Here is a 26,255-nt window from a genome sequence, read left to right as displayed (position 1 = left end):
ATATGAGGTCGAAACAGCGATAAACAACACAATACATGCAATAATACAATATGTTTACACAAGTTTTATTGCTCATACACACAACTTAATCTATAAAGATCAATTTTGCCTCTTATTGATTGTTATTTGTCATTTAACTAGGTTGTTTAGATTTGTGTTAGGTATCTTGTTCCGCAAAAACCATGTAAGTCTTTGTAAAAATTTATTCTTAATAAAAGGTTACATTGAAAATTACATTCTTTGTCGAAGAGATCTTTATCTATTTGTTTGAAAAATTACATTCTTTGTCGAAGAGATCTTTATCTATTTGTTTTACTATTTTATTGATTCAAGTTCTTTACTTATATTATATAATTTATCTAAATCCATGTTCTTAAAATCAAGTATTTATGTATGTTATACCTTGGTGTATTTGATACACTTGGGACATATTAAAGAGTATATTCATTTTACACAACATTAACTCAAAAATCGCCCTTCGATCAAACACTATCAGGGCACCACGGTTGTTATTTTTAGTTATGATGTGTTTAAAGAGTCTGTGACCCCATCCCTATACGACATGCGGAACATTAGCTCCATTCAACTATACACATCTATACCTCAAAATTCACTAGAAAATATTAGTTATATATGCAATTATGCATGTCTGATGATGTACTATGACTATTAGATTACAAAAGCTCTAATCTCCCTTGACTACAACGAAGGGTTTGTAAACAAGCTATAGAACACAAACTACTAATTTCCCAGCAACAGCTTTCGACTATAGAGTCACCTTAATCCTCAAAGAAATGCTTTCATGTTCCCACAGACCCACACCATGTATGGTTGACTGCACAAAGAAAGCATTTGACATATTAGTAAAGACTAGTGTGGTCCATGCAAGAATTGAATCAACTTTTTATTAGTGAAGACACATCGTGGTCTTTGAAAAGTTCCCTACCTCAGAAAGATACAATCATCTTTTGGATACACTCCATACTTTCTAAGACCTACGTATGGACTATCATTACATATACTCATTTTAATATGTACTACAATTGTGTCCACTTAACAATGGTACATGATTTACTTCTCCCATATTGACCGTGAGACTGGTAAGTAGAAGGCGTTCATAAAATCAGTTTCTTTTTTGTATAATTGCATCAGGCGGAAAAAAGGCCAATAAAATACAGCAAATTATTCCTTTTTTAATGAATAGAACAAACATATTATGATCTAGAAGTTATTATGTAAGCATAGTTGCATATAATATAGAAGTTATTATGTAAACATACGTACATTTTGGGCTAGTTTTGATTGTTCAACCCCCTTCCTAAGCTCAATTATCTACTCTTTTTCATTCGAATTGTTGAAAAAACAAAATCTAAATCAACACGGTCAAAACTGCCACCTCTAATGTTTGGTATCAAGAAAAATGAACATAGACGTGGTACCTTGGCATCCAGGGTATCAAAACTCTGGCCTATATTATGATCTATTCCATCATATATAGACCTGAAAAGTCACCATAAAAGGCTTCTTGACATCACAATAAGAAGAGATGCTGATAGACTATAGACCTGAAAAATCAAAATAAAATATAAATAGACAGACTTAAATACACAATGCATCATAATGAAAATACACTGAACATTGGAAATTCTAGTAGACATTTATCTTAGATTAACAAAATTATGTAAATTATGTCCCAAATCATTAAACAGCAGAACATCCATATAAGAAATGTGTTACGCATAGATGAACTTACACTGCAAGGAAACATGATTATTCAATATCCAAGTTGAACCTCAACGTCACATATAGCGCTATTGGACTTTATTCCCGGGAATTGCCCGATATCATATCCTTCTAGCGGTCGGAAATCATTGTGTAAGCCGACAGCAAACTCATCTGGCCGTGATCCACCACTTTTTAGATAATCTGCAGTCTAAAAAATACCCATTGTGTTCAATCTACTTACAAAATAACATTGAAAGTAAATATAAAACAGACCAACTCGTAGCTTCAACACTAGTACAGCTAACAAAATGGGATGGTTAAAACGGCAATATACTAAATCTTACAGGGTAAATCCCCTTTTACCCAAAAAACGGCCATATATTATTATATGTAGACACTTTGTGCATGTTCTATAAAATATAATTAACTCATACTTTAAACATGAATACATAACTATAATCTATTAATCTATACTACGTTATAAAGCATTTAGTTCTCTCCAATTTTTTTCAGCTAAGTTGTTGATAACCCCTAAATACCCCTCCCTTTTTATTCATTATTTTAAAGATCTTCACTTAAAATACGTATAACTTCTACTTGAAATAGATATAACACCCTCAATGAACTTAATTTACAACATCTACCCTTAACTTTTAAATAAATACACTACGCCCCTTTCATATCAATTACTTTTACATTGATAACCACAACGCTACCGCACCAATCACCGCTACTACTGCCGACGCCACTACACCCCCATATCGCGTGGGCATATGGCGAGTATTATATAAAGCATGCATGTTTAACAGAACCTCAATTAATTTTTACAATGACTTGGTGGGAGAGAGAGCATTATGTGTCTCAATCAACATCACAAATGAGAATGTAACACATCAGCCTCTCTTCCTCACCTACGAATCTAGCCACTCTTCCTCACCAGCAGTGTCGGTAACCTCCAAAGACCACGCAAAAAACACCGGAAATCAACAAAATCAGAGAAACCGTCTGGTACCATGCTGGTTATAATAATAATATAATATCTAGTATACGAAATGATTTAGGAGATTATAAGCATTTAAATACACATCTGGTGACTTTTAACCGATTCAAACCATCTCATTTTTAGCAAATGTTTTTACATTTTACCTATCAATAAAAATACAAACCCGGGTCACCGATTTTCCATGCTAAAAATTACCACTTCTGACCCTGGTAACTAACCAACAAAAAGTACAGATTTGAATCTCAAAATCATAAGTATTTGAGCATAATAAAGCAAGAAACTTACATGATTTGCTAGGGATACTCCACTAATAGCTGCAGCCTCTAAACTGGAACCAAGTAGCCAATCGCCACAGATGCCAGCTCTTCCAAGAGGATCAAAGATGCAAGGAATACCTGGAGTATTTGTAGGAAGCGCTGCACCCCTATAAAATGTTTAGTATCAACATTCAACACCATCACCATTTATCACATTTAAATTATTGATTGTTGTTAAACCCCTTTAATTGTGACTGAGTCAGAAACCATACCACAGTTGTACCCGGGTATAAATTGGTCTCTTAAGTGAGGCAGTCGGCAATCCAAGGGCAGTCTCAACACCTGCAAGCATCAATTCTTTCACCTTCTCTGCAGTGGCGCTAGGAATATTCTCCTGATAATAAGACAGCATATGAAGCAAGTCTTCCATGAAAAAGAGGGGAAAAAGGCTATTAACAAAGATAGTTCATATGTTTGCCTTTTCTGCAGGTTGAAAATGTCACTTAGAAGCTAAGGACAACCAAAGTCTTAATAAATTTTCTTTATTTAGTAATGGGACTGCCAATGAGGTTGGTGGCTCATTGGTACGGTCTTTGACCTTCGGACTTGGGAGGATCTACCTAGGCTCAAGTCCTACTTCCCACCTTTGTGGGGGTTGAATAATTTTTTTTTGTGTGTGTGGGGTGGGGGGGGGGGGGGGGGGGGGGGGGGGGGGGGGTTGGGAAAAATGGAATTTATCCCAAGCATGTGTACAATGTAGGAGTAGGATAAAATGTCGTTCAAAATAAAAAAATGTTGCACAAGGGGACTAATAATTTATATGCTACTTATACAGACCTGTGGAACTTTATGTCGCTTTCCAAAGGAAGCTGTGCTGAACACCGTCCAGCAATGAGGTCCTCCATTATGAGAGCCATATAGTTTTTGTGTGTTGTTTCCCATCCAGGATACAGACTCTATCCCATTCACAAAAGCTCCTTCAAATGGAATGGAAGCTGCTTTCGGCGGCAAAGGGAGAGGATCCTCAAATGCAGCAAGAAGAGCCCATATAGAGCTAAGTTCTAATCTCTGTAAATACCTATCAACATTTACTAATACTAATTGAACAAGCGAGAGGGTGAATGTAAAAACAGTTGCAAGTCTAAATATACCTTCATCTGTCTTGCAATAAGTGGTAATCCCGATGAAGAAAGTAACCGGTTAGCACATTTTCCTGATGGTACATGTGTAAATTTAAGTTAAGTTAGAGTAAAACAAAATGGTCCAGCCCAGTGGATGTAACATGTGTAAATTTAAAGTATCTAGTGACTGACATGTACAGTTGGAGAGAAACTTTAATCTGCTATTCAGGAAGTGTTTGGATGTACATTCAGGGCAATCACAATCACCACTTTTGAGTGTTTCGTAAAAGCTGATAATAATTTTGATTTGGAGAAGCTGGTAATGAGTTGCCTTAAAAAGCCAATTACTTAGAAAGATGCAAAAGTTACTTGACAATCCCAAAATTTAACAACTTAATAGTAATTCATTATGTTTCTTGAAGTCACAAAAATCTATTTGGAAAAATACATCCAAACATCCCCTTGGTTGTTAAGCATTTATTAGAAATTAAATTACTTGAAGTGTAGTTCTTTTTTAATTCGATAATTCGATTATCGCCGGTCATGGCAATCCATGGCCTCTCATCCTCTTGAGTAGATATATTATGATAACAAATTTAGAGAAATATTCCAGATATTTGGCATTAGGCATGTAAAAATAGCATCCATAAGAAACTGTTTAATGATAATATGTAGCGTAAAGATCACCATTATGTGCAATAACAATTGCATCGAAATGTCCACGATGTTTTCCATTCTCACTCAAGTGCCACATCCCGTTGTATGGTTCAAGAGAACTTATCCAGCAAGGTCGTACCACCTCAATCATGGAACTCTGAAACACAAGTAAAGGTTTCAGTTAAGACGTGAACATTACATGAGAATGTTGAAAGGAACGAAAATAACAGTAACTAACCTCTAATTCTATAGAGTCATAATGTAGATGGTATCACATATTCTGTGTTTGGTACTTCAATGTTATGAGTTATGAATATATGCCTATCAAGTGAAAGCTAATGATTGAACATATGCATCATGTATTTGATACTTCAAGGTTATGAGTTATAATTAGAGGCCCATCAAGTCAAAGCTAATGATTGAACATATTCATCAACAACAAAGTCAATAAACAAAGTCAATATGAAGACCGAAATCATAATCGGTACCATTGAAGACTCAAGCTAATAGTACATCTGCCGAAGAACAATTAAAAACATACATAGTTGTGCTATTTTGACCAAAAACGTTTCCAAAAGGTTGTAAGTTTAAAACCGGGATTCATCTTGCAAAAAACAGACGTGCAACCATCAAGTTAACTTGTCCAGTAGGAAGTAGGCCAAATTCGACCAAGTGAATGATTGTGCTGCAAAAATGGTTGTCCAACTTTGGTCTGTCAAGCAAGTTCTATGTTCACAATAAAAAGAGAAAGTGATCGCGTTGACTTCTAGTCTCCTATCATTCTATCTCTCCCGAGCAAAATCTGGTCCATTAATAATTGTCGAAAATGAAATGTAATGGCCAGCATTTAGTAAGACACAAATACGATTAGAAACCAACAGTGACCAAGCGAGAGTTTTGACTTCATGTTTGGTTTTCAAGTAAGAAAAGTTTCACTGTAATCAATGGACTGAAACGTACTTAGAGCAGAAAGAAAGTCTAGGGTGGTTAAGTGTGAAGTTACAATACTTAAATATTATATTTGGTAATTACTTTGGGTCCAACTTAGGTTACGTGATGTTTATGTTTAAATAAGGCTGCCAGCCATTAGGGTTAGGGATGGAGATTATAATACTGGTTCTTAGAACTTAGGGGCTGCTGGAGCACTATACAAGATTAGGGCTACTGGAGCCAGATTATCTTTAATTAACAGCCGGTTAGGGTTGGTTTAATTTCTCACTTTCTTTGTTTATCTTTGTAAGTGCTTCTTATTCTGTTGGTACTAGCAATTGGTTACTGTTTTCTGGTCTGGTAGACTGGTACATATCATGGACCCACAAGGGTTTCAATAACAGTTTTGCTGATAATTCGATAAATCCGATAATTCCATTACGCATGTCAGGTATTCAAAGACAACAAGATCATATAGAAACCAGTTAAAACAAGTAAAATTGGTGATTAATTAACATCCGTTGTATTAATTGTAGAGGGGCAGCCAACAATACTCTTTCACCAAATATGGGTCAATTTGGTCTATAGTATATCTATCAGGTGAAACAGGTATACTTACACAATTAGCTTAAGAAATAAATGAAACCATGCAGGAGGTTATACGTTATGCATTTGAGTAACTCACGACTTGTAGGACTCATTTCGTTTTACGTTTTCAAGTCACGAAATGAGTCCTACAAGTCGTTAGTTGCTCAAGTGCATAACATATAACGTATTGCATGGTTTTGTTCTGAAATTAAACTATCATCCTAATAAACTAGGTTTTGCAAGCATATTAACACATCATTTATCTCCACTAACTAAAACGCAGGCATAAAGTGTCTGGCATCAAACCAACCCTGCCCATCTTGACTGACACTGAGTAGTCTTTTAGAAACAAACCCATGTTGACTTGTCCTATCAAGATTTAAGACTTTTCCTACACAATAGAACATTCCTATAAGCAGGGCAGTCCCCTAATAATAAGCTGATAGTGAAATAACTTAGTGCATTCCAAAAACTAACGATAAACTTCACTTTACATCCTTGGATACTCCCTGGTTACAAGTAAACGGCAAAGTGGCCAAAAGGCTTCATTCCTAAGTAGAAGGTCCGAATCAAAAACATTATATCTATTTAAGAAATATTGCTATTATATGTCAAAATACCAAAATGCCGTGGAGATAAATTTAATAAATAGTACTGTAATAGAAGTACAAAACAAACCGTAAATAACGTACCTCACAAAGTAGTGAATCTGCAAGTGAACGCATTCCATTGTTAGCTATATATCTAGGAGGCGAAGAAGGAAATGGGGAAAAATCACCACCAGCTTCAAGCTCTCCAATGACACCTAGTGACTGCCGAACGAAACCTTTCTGGGACCATTCATCAACTAACTCAGCAAAGAGAGGGTTACTTACTGTGAAGAATTGAGCTGCATGGTCAAATATAATTGACGGCTCAATCATTCTGGTGCCCATTCTTCCCCCAAGGCCATGAATTCCCTGAAGTTACAGGTCATGAACGAAAGAAATATGAAGTTATGAACTCTACTTAAACATATGTATATCTAAAAGCCTAATCTGATACGAACCAATGGCATGTATCAAATGACAAGAACAATAAGAAAGATAGGATGGTATTTGAGAACCAGTAAACTCCCAAATTAACTAAACAAGAACAATAACCTTCTGAATAATATTCCAAACATCCTCGAACTACAGCCCTATGTTCTATAAATACTAAACCTATGTCTTGGACAACAAGCTATTAAACTAAATAATAATATATATCTAAAATAGAACTTATCTACTAAATAAAATACCATTTTATCATATTACCCCTAATATTTAGATTCGTGTCATAATCATCCTAGAATTACAGTATTCAAGGGAAGCTGCATGTAACAGGTACATACTTTCATTCGATTTCTATCTTAGGTAATTTCAAATCAACATTTCAAAAACTCTGTTTATTAATATTGTGATATACCCTTAACCACGCCACTGGGTATGTTGAAATTGAAATTATAAACCTGTAACATAGGCCCTTAAATATTGAAATTGAAAGCCCGTTCACCCTCTGAAAGTAGACGAAAATTTATTCATTTTACGTACAAATTGCCCTACATCAAATTGCAAGTGGAATATAAAAACAGATTAGCAGTATTGCTTAGGAATGGATTACAAGGGCTCATTATACTGGAAATAGTGGTGAAATGGTCCATCAGGATGCAAGTTATATCTACAAAACTGGTTTGGGTATTGGGACTGGGAGTGGTTGGCATGGAGGACTGAAGACACTGGAGTTGGCTGAGTATTGCTTAGGAAATGGCTTGGGAATGCTCAATGGAAATGATATATGTTTTGCTACTTCTAGTGTTTCTCGTCTTGTGTCTGATGTTGGATATTATCATATTAGTAGTGTGTAATGAATGTGGATGTATGTATATACGTATAGTCGTATAGATAGGCAAAGCTTGGTCTTTAGCCCGATCCTATTTTGCCCAGTTCAACCTTTCAAGAAAAGACCGGTCTTTTTAAAAGCCCGACCTCTTCCAGCCCTGGCTATAATAATTTTTGCCGGCTTTTGTTGGCCTGCCGGGACGGTCTCAGTTCAAGTCCAAGCCTGGTCGCATTTATGGCATAAACCTTCTTGCAAACAAATTTTGTTATGAACACTTAATAATTCATCAAAATATATACAAAACTGGAACTGCAGACTAAAAAGTAATTTTTGTTGAAAAATATAGAAGGGATACAAATTTAAATTGAAGTCATTTTTAAGAACACTTTATTAAAGTTAAAGGCTAACTAAACTTCATGAGAATTGTAGACTGGTGATTTAATATTCATTATAGAGTTAGAATTAGATGCTATACATTTTTGTAAATGTAAATTTGGAGTGATGCATTAAATCAATTGTAGGTGGACATTAGATTTATAGGATGGATTAATTAAAGATGAAATCCATTATTTAATATGGTAGGATGAATTTAAGCTGGAACCATTTAAGTTTACAAGGGTAAAGGGTTGACTTCTGAATTAAACAAATGCATAGTAGAATATTCCTACAGCAAGTTACTAGAACAGTCTTTATCTGAAGCCAGCTGGACAAATAACAGGTCGGGGCAGGCTAGACTAATCACGGGTTGGGCTTTGGACATATCTTTGAACTGATATTTGGATTGAATAAGGCCTGGTCAAGCAGGTTAGGACCGACCCTGTGTCTCATCGGGTCAGGCTTTTTCAGGCAGGTTCGGACCGGTCTCAGGCTAAGCCTGATTTCCCCATCTATATGTCTCTATCTCTACTACATTATAAAGTATTTGTTCCCTCCATTTTTTCAACTTTAAGTAATTGAAAACCCCAAAATACCCCTATCACTTAGTCATAATACCCTTACAAGAAATCTCAACCACTTATTTTTCTCTCTCCATAAATCATTTTTTTCCTCCAATTTATTCAAAATCTTTTATCTCAAAAACCGTACATTGATAAATTATAAAAATTATATAGGTGTTCTTAAAATTTAATGCTCTTTCGTTAGAGATGTCATTCGATATACTTTCGACGAATTTTTAAATCCGAGGGCGGAACCCGGACCGCTAAGGCATTTGGCTCTCACACTCTATCACCTATCACCTCCTATGACTTATTATACTCTATGACCTATCACCCCCACCATCTCACCGCCGCAACGTGCGGGTACTTTGTCTCGTATATGTGTGTGTGTGTGATGACATGGAAGTCGGGTGGGGATGGTATTCGAATGTCATTTTTAGATTGTGTTGCTCAACTACAGCTACACATCTTGTGGGGTGTATTACAAAATGTATTGTAATGCTTATGTTATATTTAGTAAATTGATAAAATTAAAAAAAAAGGCTGGTAGTAGGAAGTTTGATAAGGTTATCCTCAACAAACCTCGACTATGCACCAAAACCCAAATGGTGAAACACTATCCATTACATTACACCATTTTACACAAAATATGGTGAATACTATTCACAGGGAGGGGGGGGGGGTGCCTTTCTGGAGGTTTCGATTCAAACCTGGGCATTTGCGTTTCGAGAAACCAAGTACAGACAAGTAACAAGGATTATAAATGTTTGTTTTGCAGATGATCTTTTCTTATTTGCAAGAGGGAATGTGAGTTCAACTAGAGTTCCCATGGAAATGTTGGAAAAATTTTGAGTTATTTCTGGATTGGTGCCTAACTCGTTGAAAAGTAATGTTTTCTTTTTCAAAGTATCAGATCAAACAAAGCAGACTATTCTGTCGATTTTAACTTTTGATGAAGGCAAATTGCCTGTTCCTACTTGGAAGTATCCCTCATCTTGACAAGATTGATTTACAAAGATTGTAAAATCCTTGTTGAGAAAACGGAAAAACGGATTGATGACTGGAAGAACAAAACTTTATCGTTTGCAGGTAGACTGCAACTTATTAACTCAGTTCTTTCAACCCTCCACATTTATTGGGCATCGGTGTTCATGTTACTCGCACGGATCATTAATGATTTTGAGAAAAAGATGAGAGCTTTCCTTTGGAGTCAAGGCACAGTGTCGAAAGGTAAATCAAAAGTATCTTGGAAAAAGCTTTCTCTCCCCGAGAGTGAAGGAGGTCTGGGTATTAGGATTGTTAGCGAAGTTAACAAAAGTTTAATGGCAAACCATATTTGGAGTATCCTCACAAATCGCAACTCCATTGGGGTCAAGTGGATAGATGCTTATAAACTAAAGGGCAACAATTTCTAGGATGTATTATGGGTTATTGCCCAGTGTCCACCTGTTAGGAACAACTTTAGCTTTAAGCACAGCGGAAGCAATTAAACAAGAAGATAAAGCAAAAAAATAAATAAATAAACGACACAAGAATTTAACGTGGCTCGGACCCAGTGGGGGCCCTAATCCACCGGCTACAACTAGGTTATTTGATTAAGCTCTGAACCATTTGATTACAATTACATAAGAGGGATATATATAGATGACAGATTAGGGTTAATAACTTGGTGAACAAGTTAGGCAGGCTTGAATAGGCCTACGAATCATCCAATAGACAAGCCCATATAGCTAGGACTTCAAACCCAACACCACCTGCCCCCCTAAAAAGTGACTTGGTGGGAACACCACCTAGGTTCGAATCCCTGCAAAAGCATAATCAACTAGCCAAGGATTCTGGGGTTTCACGGCCAAGCAGCGTTGCAAGGTCGCTAGCTTGAGAGGAAATATTCCTCTATGGGACTAAGGGGTTCCTAGGCATTTACCCTAGAGGAAGCACGAGCTAGGGTTGGAGAAAGCTTTTACAGGTTCGTGATGTCATTAAACCGTATTTATACAAGCAGGTTGGGAATGGTCGAAACACATTTGTGTGGAGTGATAGATGGTGTAACGCTGGTCCACTTAGAGACATTATTACACCAACGGATATCGCGAGACCTGGATTCGAGGTAAATTCCAAGGTTGCTGATCTCGTGCATGAAGGAGTTTCGTTGTGGCCGCAAGCATGGTATGATTTATATCCCGTCTTAATAAATATCCAACCTCCTTTGTTGTCTGATAAAAGTGATGAGGTAGTTTGGTGTGACCCAAATGGGAAGGAGCTACCTTTTTCAACAAGGATAGTATGGAACACGATTAGGTACAAAGTACAAACAAGCTGAAATTGATTAGGTTCATTTAGTGTGGTTTCCGCAATGTATCCCCAGACATAATAAATATCCAACCTACTCCTTTTCTTTTGATCTCTATATGATATATATGCATATGAGGCAATTTATTCTTGAGGCAGTCTCTCTACCCCGTGTAGAGGTATCACATCTGTTGTTATATAGATAGGCATTTAACGAACAACTGACGGTACTAGAAAATTATAATTACCATAACCCACAAAGAAAGAAAGAAAGAAAGAAAGAAAGAAAGAAAAGAGGGGGGATGGGTATATACATACAGTATCAAAAACAGTGGATCGAAGTCCTCGTTTTTGAAGCTGAAGAGCGCATAGAAGACCAGACATACCACCGCCAATAATGGCAACAACGGGGTCATCAGAAATGGGGCCATTGAAGTTCACTTGTTCCTGTTTCAATGTTTTTCTCAATACTGACTTCCTGGAGCTTCCGTACTTACTTGTCTTCTTCTTCTTGTTTTTGTTGTTGTTATCCGGAGCCATAGATGGTGATGATGATAAAATTGGGTGGTGTATTAGTACTCTTTGTGTTTGTGTTTGTGACGTGACAGCGGGTGAAGGCCAAGGCGACAAGCGTAGAATGAAAGAAGAAGAAAAGCCGCTAGTAGCAATAGGCATTGTCGATTTGAATTGCTACCAAAGGTTTTGGTTTTGGATAAGATATCGCCTCTCTTTCTTTCTTCTTTCTTTTTTTTTCCCCGCCACTTTTCCTCCGAGCTCACTAACACAAACAGATAAAATTAAATGACCCGTACCCAATTTTGAATAAGTAGTTAACGACACGCTTATTCAAAACAAAATTTTAAGATTACAAAATTCATTTTGAAACAACAATGTCAAACACCTTCTAAATAACATCGAATTTTAATATTTATCTTCAAAGATTATTCTTATAGACTGAAAGTTTTCAAAATGATTCCTTATATTACTACATAACAACAATACCCAATCTCTGCGAGTTCGTTAACTGAATGGCTTATCTTATATACGAATTTAGTATTAATACATGAAAAAATATTAATGTTTTCCTATGTTCGTAAGCTTTCCTATTTTTCGAGAACTAAGAAGGGCCATGTCGAAATATTACTCTGCATATATTCCACTATACGTATACGCCTATACAAGAACTGAACCTTTTAAAGCACAGTAAGTCAGTAACTTACGCAAAAAGCATAGTTTTTTTCTGAGGCATTTCATCAAACAACTTATGTGCATGAAAAACTGCTATCTGCATATACCTAACGATACACCTAAAACACATAATTCAACACTATACAACTTAATATTTCAACATTTTTAAGTTTCATGAACCCCAAAAACATGTACTCTCTTTATAAATTTAAGAAAACTAAGTATATATACATACATACATATATATGCAATTGTGTATCAGAATATGGGAAAACTATGTATACCTGTAGAAATGAATATAAATGATATTTTATTTTGGGTAAGATTGTGCAAGAGATATTTCCCGTTGAGGGGTTTATCTCATCAGCAAAGATTTTAGAGGTCGAGTGAATTGTGGGCTTCAAATTATGTTTTGGATTTTTATATTTGGGCTTTAAATGTGTAAATTGAGACACTAGAAATGGGCTATTTTTTGTAATTTGCTTTTCAGAATGGGCTTTAGATGTGTATATAATAGAGCTATAAATCTTTTATTTTTATCTATACTACTTATTAAAGAAAAACCCCCCATGTTGAAAGTTACATGGGGAGAAATGTTTAAAATGCTCTTCCATGTAATATTTTCATCTACCACCCTTAAGATATGTAATATTTTTACTTAGCACTAAAATATTTTAACTTACACTACCCCTTAACATTAATGATTACGTTATACTATCAATCCTTTATTTTTTAAAATATCCCCATTAATAATATACATCAATCGACGTCTCATCTACCACAAATAGTTGCATCTACCACCACATCGTCGCCGTCACGACTACCGCCGCATTGCGCGGGTAACGTGCTAGTACTTTTAATTCAAATTTCAACTTTCACAAACATATACAATTCTATTAGAAAACAAATACAAAATCATGGAAGAAACTTTTGATCCTATAATTTTTCTTAAAGGTATGTTATTTTTACATATAACATTTTACCACGAGTTACCTATATCAAAATCCTGAACAAACTATATTAAAAAAAAAAAAATGAAATGCGAGGAGGAATTCTACTTGTAGGAATGGAACATTAGAGGAATGCCCTTCACTTATCAAATTTTGACATGTGCCTAACAATCATTAAGAGGGGCCCCAAGGGAATGCCCCTAGTGAAGACTAGCACGGTACCCGCGCAATGCAGCGGTGGTCGTAGAGGCGACGGTGTGGTGGTGGGAGCAACTGTTGGTGGTGGAGGCGACGTCAAATGGTGTAGATAATTGATGTAAACACAATTGATTTAAAAGGTTAATGAAGATATTTTAATAGATAAAAATCTTGTAGTGTAATTTAATTATTAATGTTATTTAAAAAGAGAGTTGTATTTTTATTAGATAGTATAAAAGTATAGATTAAGTGTATATGGTAATTAAAATTAAGAAATAGGGGTATTTTGGAGATAAAGAATTGCTGAATTTCCTTAAATAGAAGAATTCAATATGTTTTATAAGGGTTTATAGATAAGTACATGAATTTTTTTTAAAAAACAGTAATTTAGTTTGTTTATCTAGGAAGCCAGTGGTCATATTGCCACAAAAATCCAAAACGTGGGACGCGTTCGAATTCCAACGGGGCACACGAATTAAGGGAGTGGAACCCCCTCTTGGGCCGATGTGGGTGTTCCGGACGAAAAAAACAAAAACTAACCGGCTACTCCTATCGGTCTAACAGGAACACCATGGCCTCTTATAATAGTGCCAATAAGTTCTAGAAGGCGGTCAGTAATGACTTTCCATGATCAACATGAGCTATAATTGAAAATTTCCTAAATTTATCAGTTCTTGAGTAAGCGGTGCTCCCTTTTTGTTTGCAATTACCGCTGCATAATAGTCATCCCTAAAGCTGTTTTATTGGCTTGAATCGATAATTGCGTTGTTGTCTTTTCAATTATTGTTTCATGAATTTGAGCAAAAGGGGTGGTGGTGCAGTTGTGATTTAAGATGAAAACTTGGTTATTATGAAAACAACTCAACCTATTGTAGCAATGATGGTGGCGAATAAATTGGATTGCTTTTGTGGCTTTATGGAAATGATGACCCATTTGGTTGGGTGGGGGATGTAAGAAGATTGGGTTGGGGATTATTACTATCATGGTTGAATGGTTGATTGATAGGTAAAGATAGTGTCGGTTTGTGAACAAGGTTATTGTGGGAGTAGTGTTTCGGTGTGTTGTTTATGTTTTGGAATATGGAAGTGTTTGGATTAATTTGTTTACTTTAATATATGTATTTTTGAATAGAATTTTAAATCGAACAAAATGTATGTCCCCAATGATACGGCGACGGTTTCGACGGTGACCGATAACGTTAATATTATACATATTTAGTTAAGCATCAAGGAAAGCTTCATACGATAGCAAGAGAGTGGAATGGAGCTGTTTCAAGGAGGCAACACCCACTATTCATCTTTATGGGGAACATGCTACCCTAACAATAATCTCATAGTGATAAGGCTCGATTGATTTTCATGGCTATAAAACCAAGACGCGTTCGAAGAAGAAAAGTGTGCACAGGGGATCCAATATTTAGTAACTACTCCTATTCCTATTTCTCTTCGGTTACTGCGCCACAACCACCATATATCATCATCCACAAAACAAGTTTATGTTATCGTAGCTCTGTTCCAAGTTACCATTGACATACGTAAGCTTTCGGTTTCGTCTCAGTTAAAAATTACATTCACCAACACCTCCACTTTTACTTTCAATCACAAACAATTCATAGACACTGCCAAAACAGTTACTCAAAATCTCGTAAAGTTTCGTTGATCTATATTCAAGTTACCATTAACAACCGTGAAGCTTTCGACTTTGTTTTAACTCTTGTTCTCAAAACATCAACACCACAAATCACTTTGTTACTATAATATAAATAATTTAAAGTATGTTGTATGTCCATTAATATCCATAAGGTTACTTTGCTAATTCTTGTACATCCACTTACAACTTTACGAAAGTAAGCATGGTTTCATATGAATAATATTTCTACGTCGAAGTTGTATTATAAAAGTTGTTATATAATGGTTTTGATAATTTTATTCCCATGAAAAGTATCATGAAATTATGTTATTGTTCGTTCATACGCATATAACCATGCGCATGATGTTTCTAAAATTTAAAGCTAGCATTTGTGTAGGAACTGAAAGATCTTGGTTTGCTTAGTTGATTAAGATAGTTGGGTAGATATAAATTATGCTAGTAAAAATGATGGTTTGTTAAAATTCTTTGTTGAAGTGGTAGTTTATTGAAAGTTGTAGAAGAATATTTTAAAAAAGAAAGAATGGTGCTTCATGACTCCAAAAAGTCAAGATTACAACATTAAGTTAAGTTTTATTTTTATACAACTCATTCTCCACATATATATTATAATAATTGGATCCGTGATTACTTTTTTTTTTTCCGAAAAACAAGATTTATTATATCAAAACTAGCATGATGCTAGTAAAAAGTACATAAGATTTGCATAAAAGAAAATCGAAAAAGGAAACATAGTAGATGGAGAAGTTACAAATTAAATGAGCTTCATCGAGACCAACTAATTGCAGGAGTACCCAATTATAAAATAAATTGTGTAGACATTAAAGGTTAAATATTTCAAATGGTTTCCTAAATGCTAAAAATGAATCTATAAAAAGAATTTTTTTCAAATTCAATGGCATTATTAAAACCAGTTTAATTATAGTTAATGTTTTCAAATGCATCACAAGTAGTTGGCAAGCAACGTGATAACTTGGTCACAAAACCCTCACTTTTCTGGATTAAACATAATACTATTATTAAGATTGATAAACTATCGTTTTCTCTGTGTTTGGTCCTAAACTTACTGATAACTATATTATAAACAATAAGGTACACTGCCTGTGTATAATAGTCTAGATATTGGTATAGCCTAGTTTTATAAATTTAAAACTCGGTTGATTTTTATGAACAAAAAAGATTAAATAAAAGTAACGCAAAAACTACACATCAAATTTTTGACGTCGCTGCCAGAGAAGGCTGTTTTTAGCCCATCTTTATAAAGATACTATTTTTTAATCGATTCATTTTAAAAAAAAAATTATTTCTAAAAAATTATATTAGTTTGTACTGTTTGTTATATTTTTGTCATCTAAATAATTTTAGAAAATAAATAATTAATTAAAAGTAGTTATATAAAAAAAATAAAAAATAAAATAATAAATACTTAATATTTTCTTTTCTTGTTTATTTATATATATAAAAAAGATAATTAATAACTATTCCATATCTTTGTATTTATGTTTATGTTAGTTGAAAAAGATAAGGATTAAGTATACGAGAATAAACCATGTCGGATGATTTACTTATAACCTGACTTGAGCTTATCCGATTCATGACCTTTCAAATTCAAGTAGGATTATTTGACTGTTAGACTAAGGAAGTAAGTTCAATGCCCCGCGTTGCAGGACCTCATTATCGTGTTGATACGGTTTCATTATGTCAGTATAATTGCGTTGAACTTACAAACACCTAATTAAAACTCCTATGGGTATGAATTGTGATAGGTTCGCTCAAACATTTACCATATCATATATATATAATATATATTTCTGTAAGTAATACCATTAAGTTCTGCCACTTTACTATTTATAAGGATTAAGATTTTAAAAAGTTTAATAAATAAATAAATGTGACACCCATTGTTGTTTTTTAAGATTTTTGAGTTCCAATATTTCGATGGTGTATGAGGGAGATTCAGATGTAGAAAGTCTTATCTCTATCTAGGCAGAGAGACTGCTTAATCCTCTTAAAAGAATGGTCAAAAAATCCTCTTAACTATTAGATGAATACATGTAGTAAAATTAGGGGGTAAGATTAGGAAAAAAAAATTAGTGCATAATACATGTCACATTCTTATAGTTTTAACAAGATTTTTAGGCTAATCTTTAGAAGAATCTATTATTTTTTAAAAGTTTAATAAAAATATAAGAGAAATGATTAATCTTCCTAAAAGAATGGTCTAAAAATACTCCTAACTATTAGATGAATAATCAGAGGGTAAGATTAGGAAAAATAATTAGTGCATAATACATGTCACATCCTCATAATTTTAAGAGGATTTTTAGGCTAATCTTTATAAGGATTTATCATTTTTCAAAAGTTTAATAAAAATGATACAATGATTGTACATTAAGCTTTAAACCTTATAAATCACTATTCACAAGCATTTGCTTTAATAAAGTATATAGAATAATATATGTTAGTATCATAAAACATTAAAAACAAGAAAAAGTTATTAATTAAAGTTTGTTTTATTTACTGTTGTGTATTTATTTTGTAGAGTATAGAACCAGTGCTTTTTACAGTATTATAGGTAGATGGATGATCAAAAACGAAGTGTAAGACAATTGCAAAATAAGTGCAAAACTAAAGGTTGACAATGTCTACATATTAACATAGTTTTTATATAAAATCCCGAAACAATTTACGCAATTGCTTTATTTCAAATCGAAAGCCAAAAATAACCGTAAACTAACATAACAAACACACACCAAATTATATATATATATATATATATATATATTGCCGGTAGAGCTGAGATAAAAAAATCAAATTTATAAAGTAACCAAGACCATTCAAAATCACACTCAAATTAATCTTGACCGTTTAAAATCAAAGTCAACTTATTTAACCTAAATAGTCAAACTTTATATATTAAATGACATCTAGCCTTTTCAAAGTTAATTACTTGCAGTATATACAAAAGTAGCGTACATTGATCCTGCCTATAGTCCTAAAACACATACTCAAAAGTCAAAATTTATAATTAATAATAGATCTTTATAAATGTTAAGAAAGATTTTACTCCACTATCATATATATTTAAATATTTTCTTTTCATTTTAGTACATCACAACTTTTAAGGAAAAAGTGAAAATTATAATGTTTTTTATACATATTTTTTCATGTTTTCTTCATATTTATATTATTTCAGTTCATGCAAATTGTCTATATGTACTTTCTTTCCAATTTATATATATTTATACAATTCTCATCTTTATATTTGACAACCTTTAGTAAAAGAATTCAGTGCACATATTTGTTGAATGCTTTTGTAATTAAAAAGGATCAGCACTGTCTTGAGAATTTTAGATGCTCTGCATAATATTTTTTATTAGGCCCTCTAAATATCGAAAGATTTTATTAAATAATTTTAAAAAATAGTAATTACTATGTACATTATATAGTAAAATATAAATGTACCAAAACAGCCATAGCAAAAATACTTAAACTCATAGTAAAATGTATCAATATTTACTCTTTGAATGAAATTTGTTTCTCTAATATCAAATGTATGTAAAGTATATAAAATAATAAACTAAACAATCTTAATATAAATATTAAAGGAAAAAAAAAGAAGTTAAACCGCTTCAAGATTGGTAACCTAGAGCATAAAGAAAAAAATAATCCTTATTTTTATGTCAGACCATTGAAAATAAGTCACACTTTAATCCTAACTATTGAAATGAAATATCAACCAATACGGCTGGAAGTATGGACATTCATAAAATATGTATAAACCTGATGCAACGTACCCTAAATTTTCCATTGTTAATACCATCTGAAATGAAATACAGCTTAAAGTATGGACATTTATTTCTTATACAAAAGCTAACTTCAATTAAAACTTAATCAATTTTAAAAACATGAAATACGAAACTAAAATCAATATCAAATATATAGAATTAAAACTGGATATTATAGAGATTATATGTATAAACGCGATGCAACTATATAAACTAAAATCATACCCCAATATGCGCAAGATGATTCATCAAAAGATTCAAAATTTCACTTAAATCAAGTTTGATAATGATGTTTATAAACTTTATTTATGAAAATAGGTGAGGCTGATGACGATCCACTTCACCAATCGTCGATTTTAATTTTTCTAATAAACTGGTAAATAACGTTATGTAAAATAATACATTAAATAAATAAAAGTATAATTATAATATAATTATAACGGGTTTAGGCTAACGGGCTTGGTTGGCGGGTTGAAAATACCTAACCAGAACCTGATTTGATTTCAAAATCGACTTGAAATTAACCAAAACTTGTCAATCCATTCAATGCGATCCCAACCACCAAACCAAAAAAATGGGGTTGGCAATGGCTGGTTTGTTAATTTCAGGTCACATAGGTTGGTGAGTTAGTAATATGGCGCGTTAAATGGGTTGGTTGATGGATCCCAGGTCATATGGATTAGTGGGTTGGCCGGTTGATCCCCAATTTAATTGGTTGTGGGTTTTCGAAGCAAATGAGTTGATGAGTAGACCTATTAAAAAATACGAGTATTATATAAATTTAAATATTTTTGAGTTGGCGGGTTAATTTGTTAACCCAATAGGTCAACCGACCTCGCCCCAAAAAAATCAAATTAGTGGGTTGTCAGTTTGAGATTTCACAACCTTGACCATTTTCCTGAGTCGGTTTCAAGTCGAATTTCGAGTAAGGTTGAGTGTTGACAATCTTAATATACATCAAACTGATTATATATATATATAATATATATATATATAGTAGAGATCTATAGAGAAGGTTCTTAAGGAGAGAAGGGAAAAAATGTTCGTTTTTTATTTTTTTTTTAGCTTTTTGTAATATATTTATTTTATTTTTCACTTTTTTTTATTCCTTTTTTAATTAATTCAATCCATAAAAAAATTTTAAAAAATAAATAAAAATAAAAAATTTCTAACTCGATTTAGTGAGTTATACATGTAAGCGTACAGTACGGGCTTCGCCTTTAAGGATATTAATAAGGGGTAGCTGGTTGGAGTGATAGGTCATAGGGGGTGATGTCATAGGGGGTGATCGGTGATGAGGTGATCTACCTAATGGGCTTCGCCCTCAGCTATTCCGCCATAAGCCGAGAGGCTTTGCCTATAGCTTACGGCTACGCCTTTGAAAAAAATTTTTTATAATGGAATTACTTAATTAAAGAGAGAATGAAAAAAGTGAAAAAAAAAGTTCAAAAAACAACTTAAAAAAAAACGAACATCTCACCTTTCTCTCCTCAAGGTACATTCTCATTTGATCTCTATCCTATACACACACACACATATATATATATGTTATATCATAAAGTGTACAAGATTTAAAACTTTACTTTAACATTATGCTCAATTTCATAACAAACTTTATTTTTGGTTAAAAGACTTTTAAATTTACTTGATAACCGGTTACCGACCGGGTGTTAATCTAATTAATTTTTTAGATATAAGCCTTTGCTTCCACAATAAAAATATCTGGAAAGATTTTCCAATATCAAAAACCTAAATAATTAAAGTAATCATCTCATTTCCAAATTTTATTTCCAAGATATCACTTATCCAAATTTTTATTTAAAATCTCACGATATAAATATAAAAAAATAATCCAAGAAACGGTCAAGAAAGTATGGAAATTCCAAAATTTGTTTTTATTAGAGTGACATGATAGTCCCAACAACAATTGATATCTGATATTGATAGCATAACCAAAAAATTACAAATACACTCGTTCTCACCCTCAACTCTTTCACTTCGCTTCACTTCACTTCACTACTATTTTTTAACAGACTGGAAAAAAAAGGTACTCCAACAAAATCTGTAAATTTCCATTTCAGCTCATTTTATACTTCAATTCCCTCTTGTTATAATTTTATCTCATTACTTAATAATGAATCTTTATTTTTTTTTGTTTCTAGTTTAGTTAATTTTGATTGTGTGGTTTTGCAGGTTAGGGTTTTAAGCATTTTATCTATTTATAATTTACAATTGATTATTAATAGTAATTATATTAAGGTGCTATATTTCTAGATCTGAAGCACACTATATAAACCCTTACTGTCACACTGGGTTTAACTCTGCTTACTGTATTTGTATTTCTTATTGCTATAATTTCATGCTTATATATAAGGTTTATATATTGTTAAATAAATAATATTTCTTTTTGTATTTTATTACCATTATTATTATTGTTAGTATATTAAATGTGTTTATCATAGGTCCTTTGAATTATGCATAGTGCTAGCAAATGGAGATAGCTCACCTGTCAAATGCATCCCTGGTTTTTCCCATAGGTCTTGGGTTCGACTCTTAGGAGTGACAAGTTTGTGGGTTTTTTCCTTGAATCACCTGTAACGGCTTATGGACTACATCTCGTAGTCTAGAGTACGTGCAGGGCTTCACCATTACACAGTGAGGTGTTCCCTGATGTCGAACACCAACTAACTGTTCAAAAAAAAAAAAAAAAAAAAATTATGCATAGTGCTAGAGGATTTGTTATTAGTCCCTCTTGTCATGGTAAAAAAAATTAATGCGACACCTGAATTCATTGTTGGGAATGTATTTTTCGAAAATGAATACGTCGATAAGTGATGGATAAAATGAGTTTCAGAATATTAAAAATTTATAATTGAGTCGTTATATAAACGTGTTTATGAGTAGAGTCGTTTGTTTTTGTTATGTGGGTTTCTATGCCTTTTACTGTCTAGTTTGTTAAGAGTTCGTTTATGGAATTGCAGGAACTTTTGAGGTTGCACAGCCTATTAAATCTATTTATCAGCGATGGGGAAGTCTCCGGGAAAGTGGATCAAGACTGTGCTTTTTGGGAAGAAGTCATCAAAGTCTAATCTCTCAAAAGTAAGTTATTGCTAGAACCATATATAATATGCTGTTACAAAAACTTGACCACTTACTGTTTGGCATTAGCTTGGGGTCGGAACTTGTATTTTCATAGATGTCGTGTTCCTTTTTCTTTTTACTCTGCAGCTGAGCTGGTATGGATGGTTCTCAATATGTTATACGAAATTTAGGACTGATATCTTTATTAACTATCTGAATTTAGTTGTTGCTCTTACTCAAAATCTTTATCAGAGTTGTCAAATCTGCGTAACATGCTGACCTCCCGAAGATAGTACTTTGGTCTACTTGTGAACCATCTTCATACTCTTGTTCTTTGTCCACCTGGTCTAAAATTTTTAACTTTCATTTCACTGAATTGTTACTACCATGTGGACATGTGGTGTTGTTAGCTCTCTTATCTTTATGCATGGATATGCCCATATAATATGATTCAAGACTAATTTATGAGTATTATCTGTATGCTTTTTGGCTTTTAAAATTTCCGGATAGTCTCTGCATTTGCAGTCATGCACTGCATATTCATGTCTATACCTGTCATATGTGGCAAACTAAGAGCATTGTTCATTGAGTGCTTGTCATGCAATTCTTCACATCAAAGAAAAAAAAGTTAAAGTAGAAGCAATTTGTTTTGTTATAATTACCGACTTAAATAAATAGTTGGATTCTAATATATTGTTACTTTTAAAGGATGCTACTTTAGAGAAAAATGCGTCAATCAAGTCACAGTCAAAGGATATTGGTGCCGATTCTACAGTGATATCCAGCCCAGTTCATCATGTCATCAGTTTTAGCAGCGGAAACACACAATTGGAGAAGAGCTCCAGTGCTAATTTAATGCATGATACAGCTGACAATATAAGAAGTAACTTGGGTTTAGATGCTGCAAGCGATGACGAATTGATCAGACTAGAGCAGGCGGCTACAAAGGCTCAGGCAGCCTTCAGGGGCTATTTGGTATGTTTTTTGAACTTGATTAAGTTAAAAGGAACACACTGCTATGCTTTTTATTAAACTACGCTTTTGTTGCTACAGGAGTTTATAATAGAGTTTAATTTGTTAATAACACATTGTATTTTTCTTGGGATTCTTTTTTATTTTCTATCGTCATTTTGTGATCGTTGAACAATCTGAAAACTTAACTGAAGATAGTGAGATATGTCATGGAGTTCAAATCTATCCCCCACCCAATCAGCCTGATTAATTAGTCATCTTTGTTACCTTATATTATCTTTATAAGTTATTTACTAAGTGCTAATTAATTAGTTATGGGTAGTTTAGCTAAAAATCATGATTAATTCTGAACTGTTACAAACTTACAATGAAGTCTGTCTGATTCCAGTGTCAGTGTGAATGTGTGATAAGAGACTTTTATTTCTATATTTTTTTTGGTTCTTGTTCTTGTACAAAACCGTAACACGAATGTATGCCATTGCTTTGTTTTTTAAGATGTTTATATGTTCAACATCCAACAATTTGTTTGGCGCATGCATGTCTTGTTGAATCTTCTCTAATATTATTTTATTCCTAGTTATATTTATGTATTCTGATATTCCCATCTTTAGTTTAATCTAATTGTGTTTCAAGTGATGATTTCACTAATATAAATTACTCCGAAGGCTCGTAGGGCATTTTGGGCCCTCAAAGGCATTATAAGGCTTCAAGCAGTAGTTCGTGGTCACCTGGTAAGGAGACAGGCTGTTGCCACTCTAAGCTGTATGCGAGCTATTGTAGAGCTTCAGGCACTTGTTCGTGGACAAAGAGTCAGACTTTCTGGAAACGGTTTTCGGTTCCTTCAGAAGGGAAATTCAGGAGAACATGTGGTAACTCTTTTTACTTATTTCATGATACTCTTACTGTATTCGCTCGCTTCTGCTATATCTTTTTACGCATTTTAAAACATAAGTTTCTTTGTTCGGCTACATTGATAAGGCTGTTTTCCCCACCACATTTTCTGCTGCTTGTAGCATAGTTTATCCATAAGTTTCTAATTCATGCTTCTTACGTTCAGTTTTGGAAGGTCTATTCAATACCTTGTTTGTGAGTTGTGACCATCTGGGATAATACCATAATTAATTGTTTGTTTTTTTCCATAAATGAGAAACTTCAAATGGAAAATCCTCCTGCTTAATGATGCTTTGTTTTGTTTATGACTGATCCTTCTTTATCTTTTATTAATACAAGGAACGGGCCAACTTGCTTCAAAATTCTCTCAAATGGGAGAAGCTATCAACAAATGCTTTTGGGGCTAAGGTACCAACGTGAAAGTTACAATACCATTGTTATTGCTATTATGTGAATGTCTTACTCACTGTATTGCTTTTTTCAGCTTGTTGCTTCATCAAACAGTACCATGTCCTTGAACATCCGGTTTGATCCAGCCGAACCCAATTCAGTTAGGAACTGGCTTGAGCGTTGGTCATCGTCCAACTTCTGGGAACCACTTCCCCAGCCCAAAAAGACCCTTAATGTAAAACCAAAAAGAAAACAAACTAAATTACTCTCTCAAGAAACAGAAACAGCAAGGCCAAAGAGAAGTGTCCGCAGAGTTCCTGCACCAATTCTTGACAAAAATAATAAGAGTAATAGTAATCTTTCGAATTCCACCGAAAATGAAAAACCAAAACGTACTGCAAGGAAAGTATCGACCCTCCAAGTGGAACCAGTGCAAGACCAATCTTATAGTGAACTTGATAAAGTGAAGCAAAGTCTTAGGAAAATTTCAGTATCTTCTGCTGGGCCATCTGAAAAATCAGAACCTGAGAAAATAAACGATGTAGATGTTGTGGCTAAAGAACCTGATCCAGAATCACTTCCGGCTCTACCTCTAGAAAACAAACCACTTGAGGTTAATCCTCTTGTTGAGACACTATCGCTTGAAAATGAAACCAATGGGAAAATTGAAAATGTGGAGTCAAATGGCAAGGAAAACCACAAAACACGGAGGAGAAAGTCTTTACCATCAAAACAGGAATATCCTGAAGGTGTTTCACAGAACACACCAACCATGCCAAGCTACATGGCAGCAACTGAATCGGCAAAGGCTAAGCTTAGAGCACAAGCAGCTGCAAAGGCTGCAGAAGATGGAGCCGAAAATGGTTCTGTCAGGCGGCATTCTCTGCCTTCCTCAATTGGTAAACTTAGCTTACAGTCACCTCGTGTTCAGAAACCTTTGCAAGCCAATGGCAAAGGAGGGAGCAGAGTTAACAAATCACAGATTTCACCTAGAGATGGTAAGCATGTCATTTTCTCATCAAACTTCCTAACCCTGCCAGTTGTGTTTCTTTAAATGTTTGTCATATAAAGTAACATATGACTGGATATAGCAAGACGGGTGAGTAGGTGAGGTTTCAGTAACAGGCAAAATGGGTTCAGGTCAACAAATAGACAATTTATGTATGGGTTGAAACTAGCCAGGTTGGATTGAGCCAAAAAAGTTTAGTCGTTTTACAAAAGCATTGTCATACAATAACCAAATTGTCATAATTATAAGAATTTTACTGGTTTTATGCAATTAAATACAATTTGTATGACTTTTGACCTGTTCAATCCATTTGACAGATCTGACCCGTTAAAGATTAATATAACCTTGATTGACCAGTAACTAGGCTGAAATTGCTGCCTCTACTGATTATGTTGCTTGCTGATATTTATTCAGAAAAAGTGGTCTCGGGAGGGTGGAGGAGATGAGTGCAATAAATAAGAGTATCTGCCACAGTTTTTGGTATGGACTTATCCTTGTTAAAACTTGTGTTGTGGTATACAATTACTTGGTTAACTTGTGACAGATGTTGGTTTAGGCGGTATTTTGTTGGTTTATTATACTTTTTATGAGTGTTGTTAGTCAATGTTGTTGGAATGTACAGTAATGGAGGCAGCCATAGGTTTGTTTTGTAGCCATTTTTAAAGATTGTTGGATGTGTTTTTCTATTTGGTTTGAGCATCTTGGGGGTGTGATTTGATTGTGATAATGTATTTAAGCACTTCCGTTAATTAGATCTTTCCTCCTTACGTGA

At 33.9% G+C, this 26,255-nt stretch overlaps 2 protein-coding genes across 6 annotated transcripts; one reads left to right on the top strand and one right to left on the bottom strand.

Moving 5' to 3' along the window:
• Nucleotides 1-577: 577 nt before the first annotated feature.
• LOC122590191 (renalase) lies at nucleotides 578-12,916 on the bottom strand. Of its 4 annotated transcripts, none has more exons than XM_043762525.1 (11): nucleotides 12,841-12,916; nucleotides 11,687-12,146; nucleotides 6,974-7,240; nucleotides 4,794-4,920; nucleotides 4,137-4,198; nucleotides 3,823-4,053; nucleotides 3,258-3,379; nucleotides 3,014-3,152; nucleotides 1,754-1,933; nucleotides 1,440-1,565; nucleotides 578-835 (listed from the first exon to the last, which is right to left on the bottom strand). In XM_043762525.1, exons 2-9 carry the CDS (start codon nucleotides 12,041-12,043, stop codon nucleotides 1,775-1,777), a joined length of 1,464 nt encoding a protein of 487 aa, XP_043618460.1. In that variant the 5' UTR covers nucleotides 12,044-12,146; nucleotides 12,841-12,916; the 3' UTR covers nucleotides 578-835; nucleotides 1,440-1,565; nucleotides 1,754-1,774. The 4 variants fall into 4 exon arrangements, with proteins under 4 accessions (XP_043618460.1, XP_043618461.1, XP_043618462.1 ...); XM_043762526.1 differs by lacking the exon at nucleotides 12,841-12,916 and adding an exon at nucleotides 12,796-12,818; XM_043762527.1 differs by lacking the exons at nucleotides 578-835; nucleotides 1,440-1,565 and having other exon boundaries at nucleotides 1,840-1,926.
• An 8,187-nt stretch (nucleotides 12,917-21,103) lies between these two features.
• Nucleotides 21,104-26,255, top strand: LOC122587250 (protein IQ-DOMAIN 31-like). 2 transcript variants are annotated; one of them, XM_043759363.1, is made up of 7 exons: nucleotides 21,104-21,187; nucleotides 22,122-22,239; nucleotides 22,930-23,196; nucleotides 23,859-24,062; nucleotides 24,424-24,492; nucleotides 24,569-25,472; nucleotides 25,898-26,255. In XM_043759363.1, the coding sequence occupies exons 2-7, from the start codon at nucleotides 22,165-22,167 to the stop codon at nucleotides 25,927-25,929; spliced, it is 1,551 nt and encodes a 516-aa protein (XP_043615298.1). In that variant the 5' UTR covers nucleotides 21,104-21,187; nucleotides 22,122-22,164; the 3' UTR covers nucleotides 25,930-26,255. The 2 variants fall into 2 exon arrangements, with proteins under 2 accessions (XP_043615298.1, XP_043615299.1); XM_043759364.1 differs by lacking the exon at nucleotides 25,898-26,255 and adding an exon at nucleotides 25,801-25,885.

This window comes from Erigeron canadensis, chromosome 2, assembly GCF_010389155.1.
Source record: "Erigeron canadensis isolate Cc75 chromosome 2, C_canadensis_v1, whole genome shotgun sequence".
NCBI lineage: Eukaryota > Viridiplantae > Streptophyta > Magnoliopsida > Asterales > Asteraceae > Erigeron > Erigeron canadensis.
Note: the sequence above shows the minus strand (reverse complement) of the source record. Positions and strands in the feature narration are given on the sequence as shown.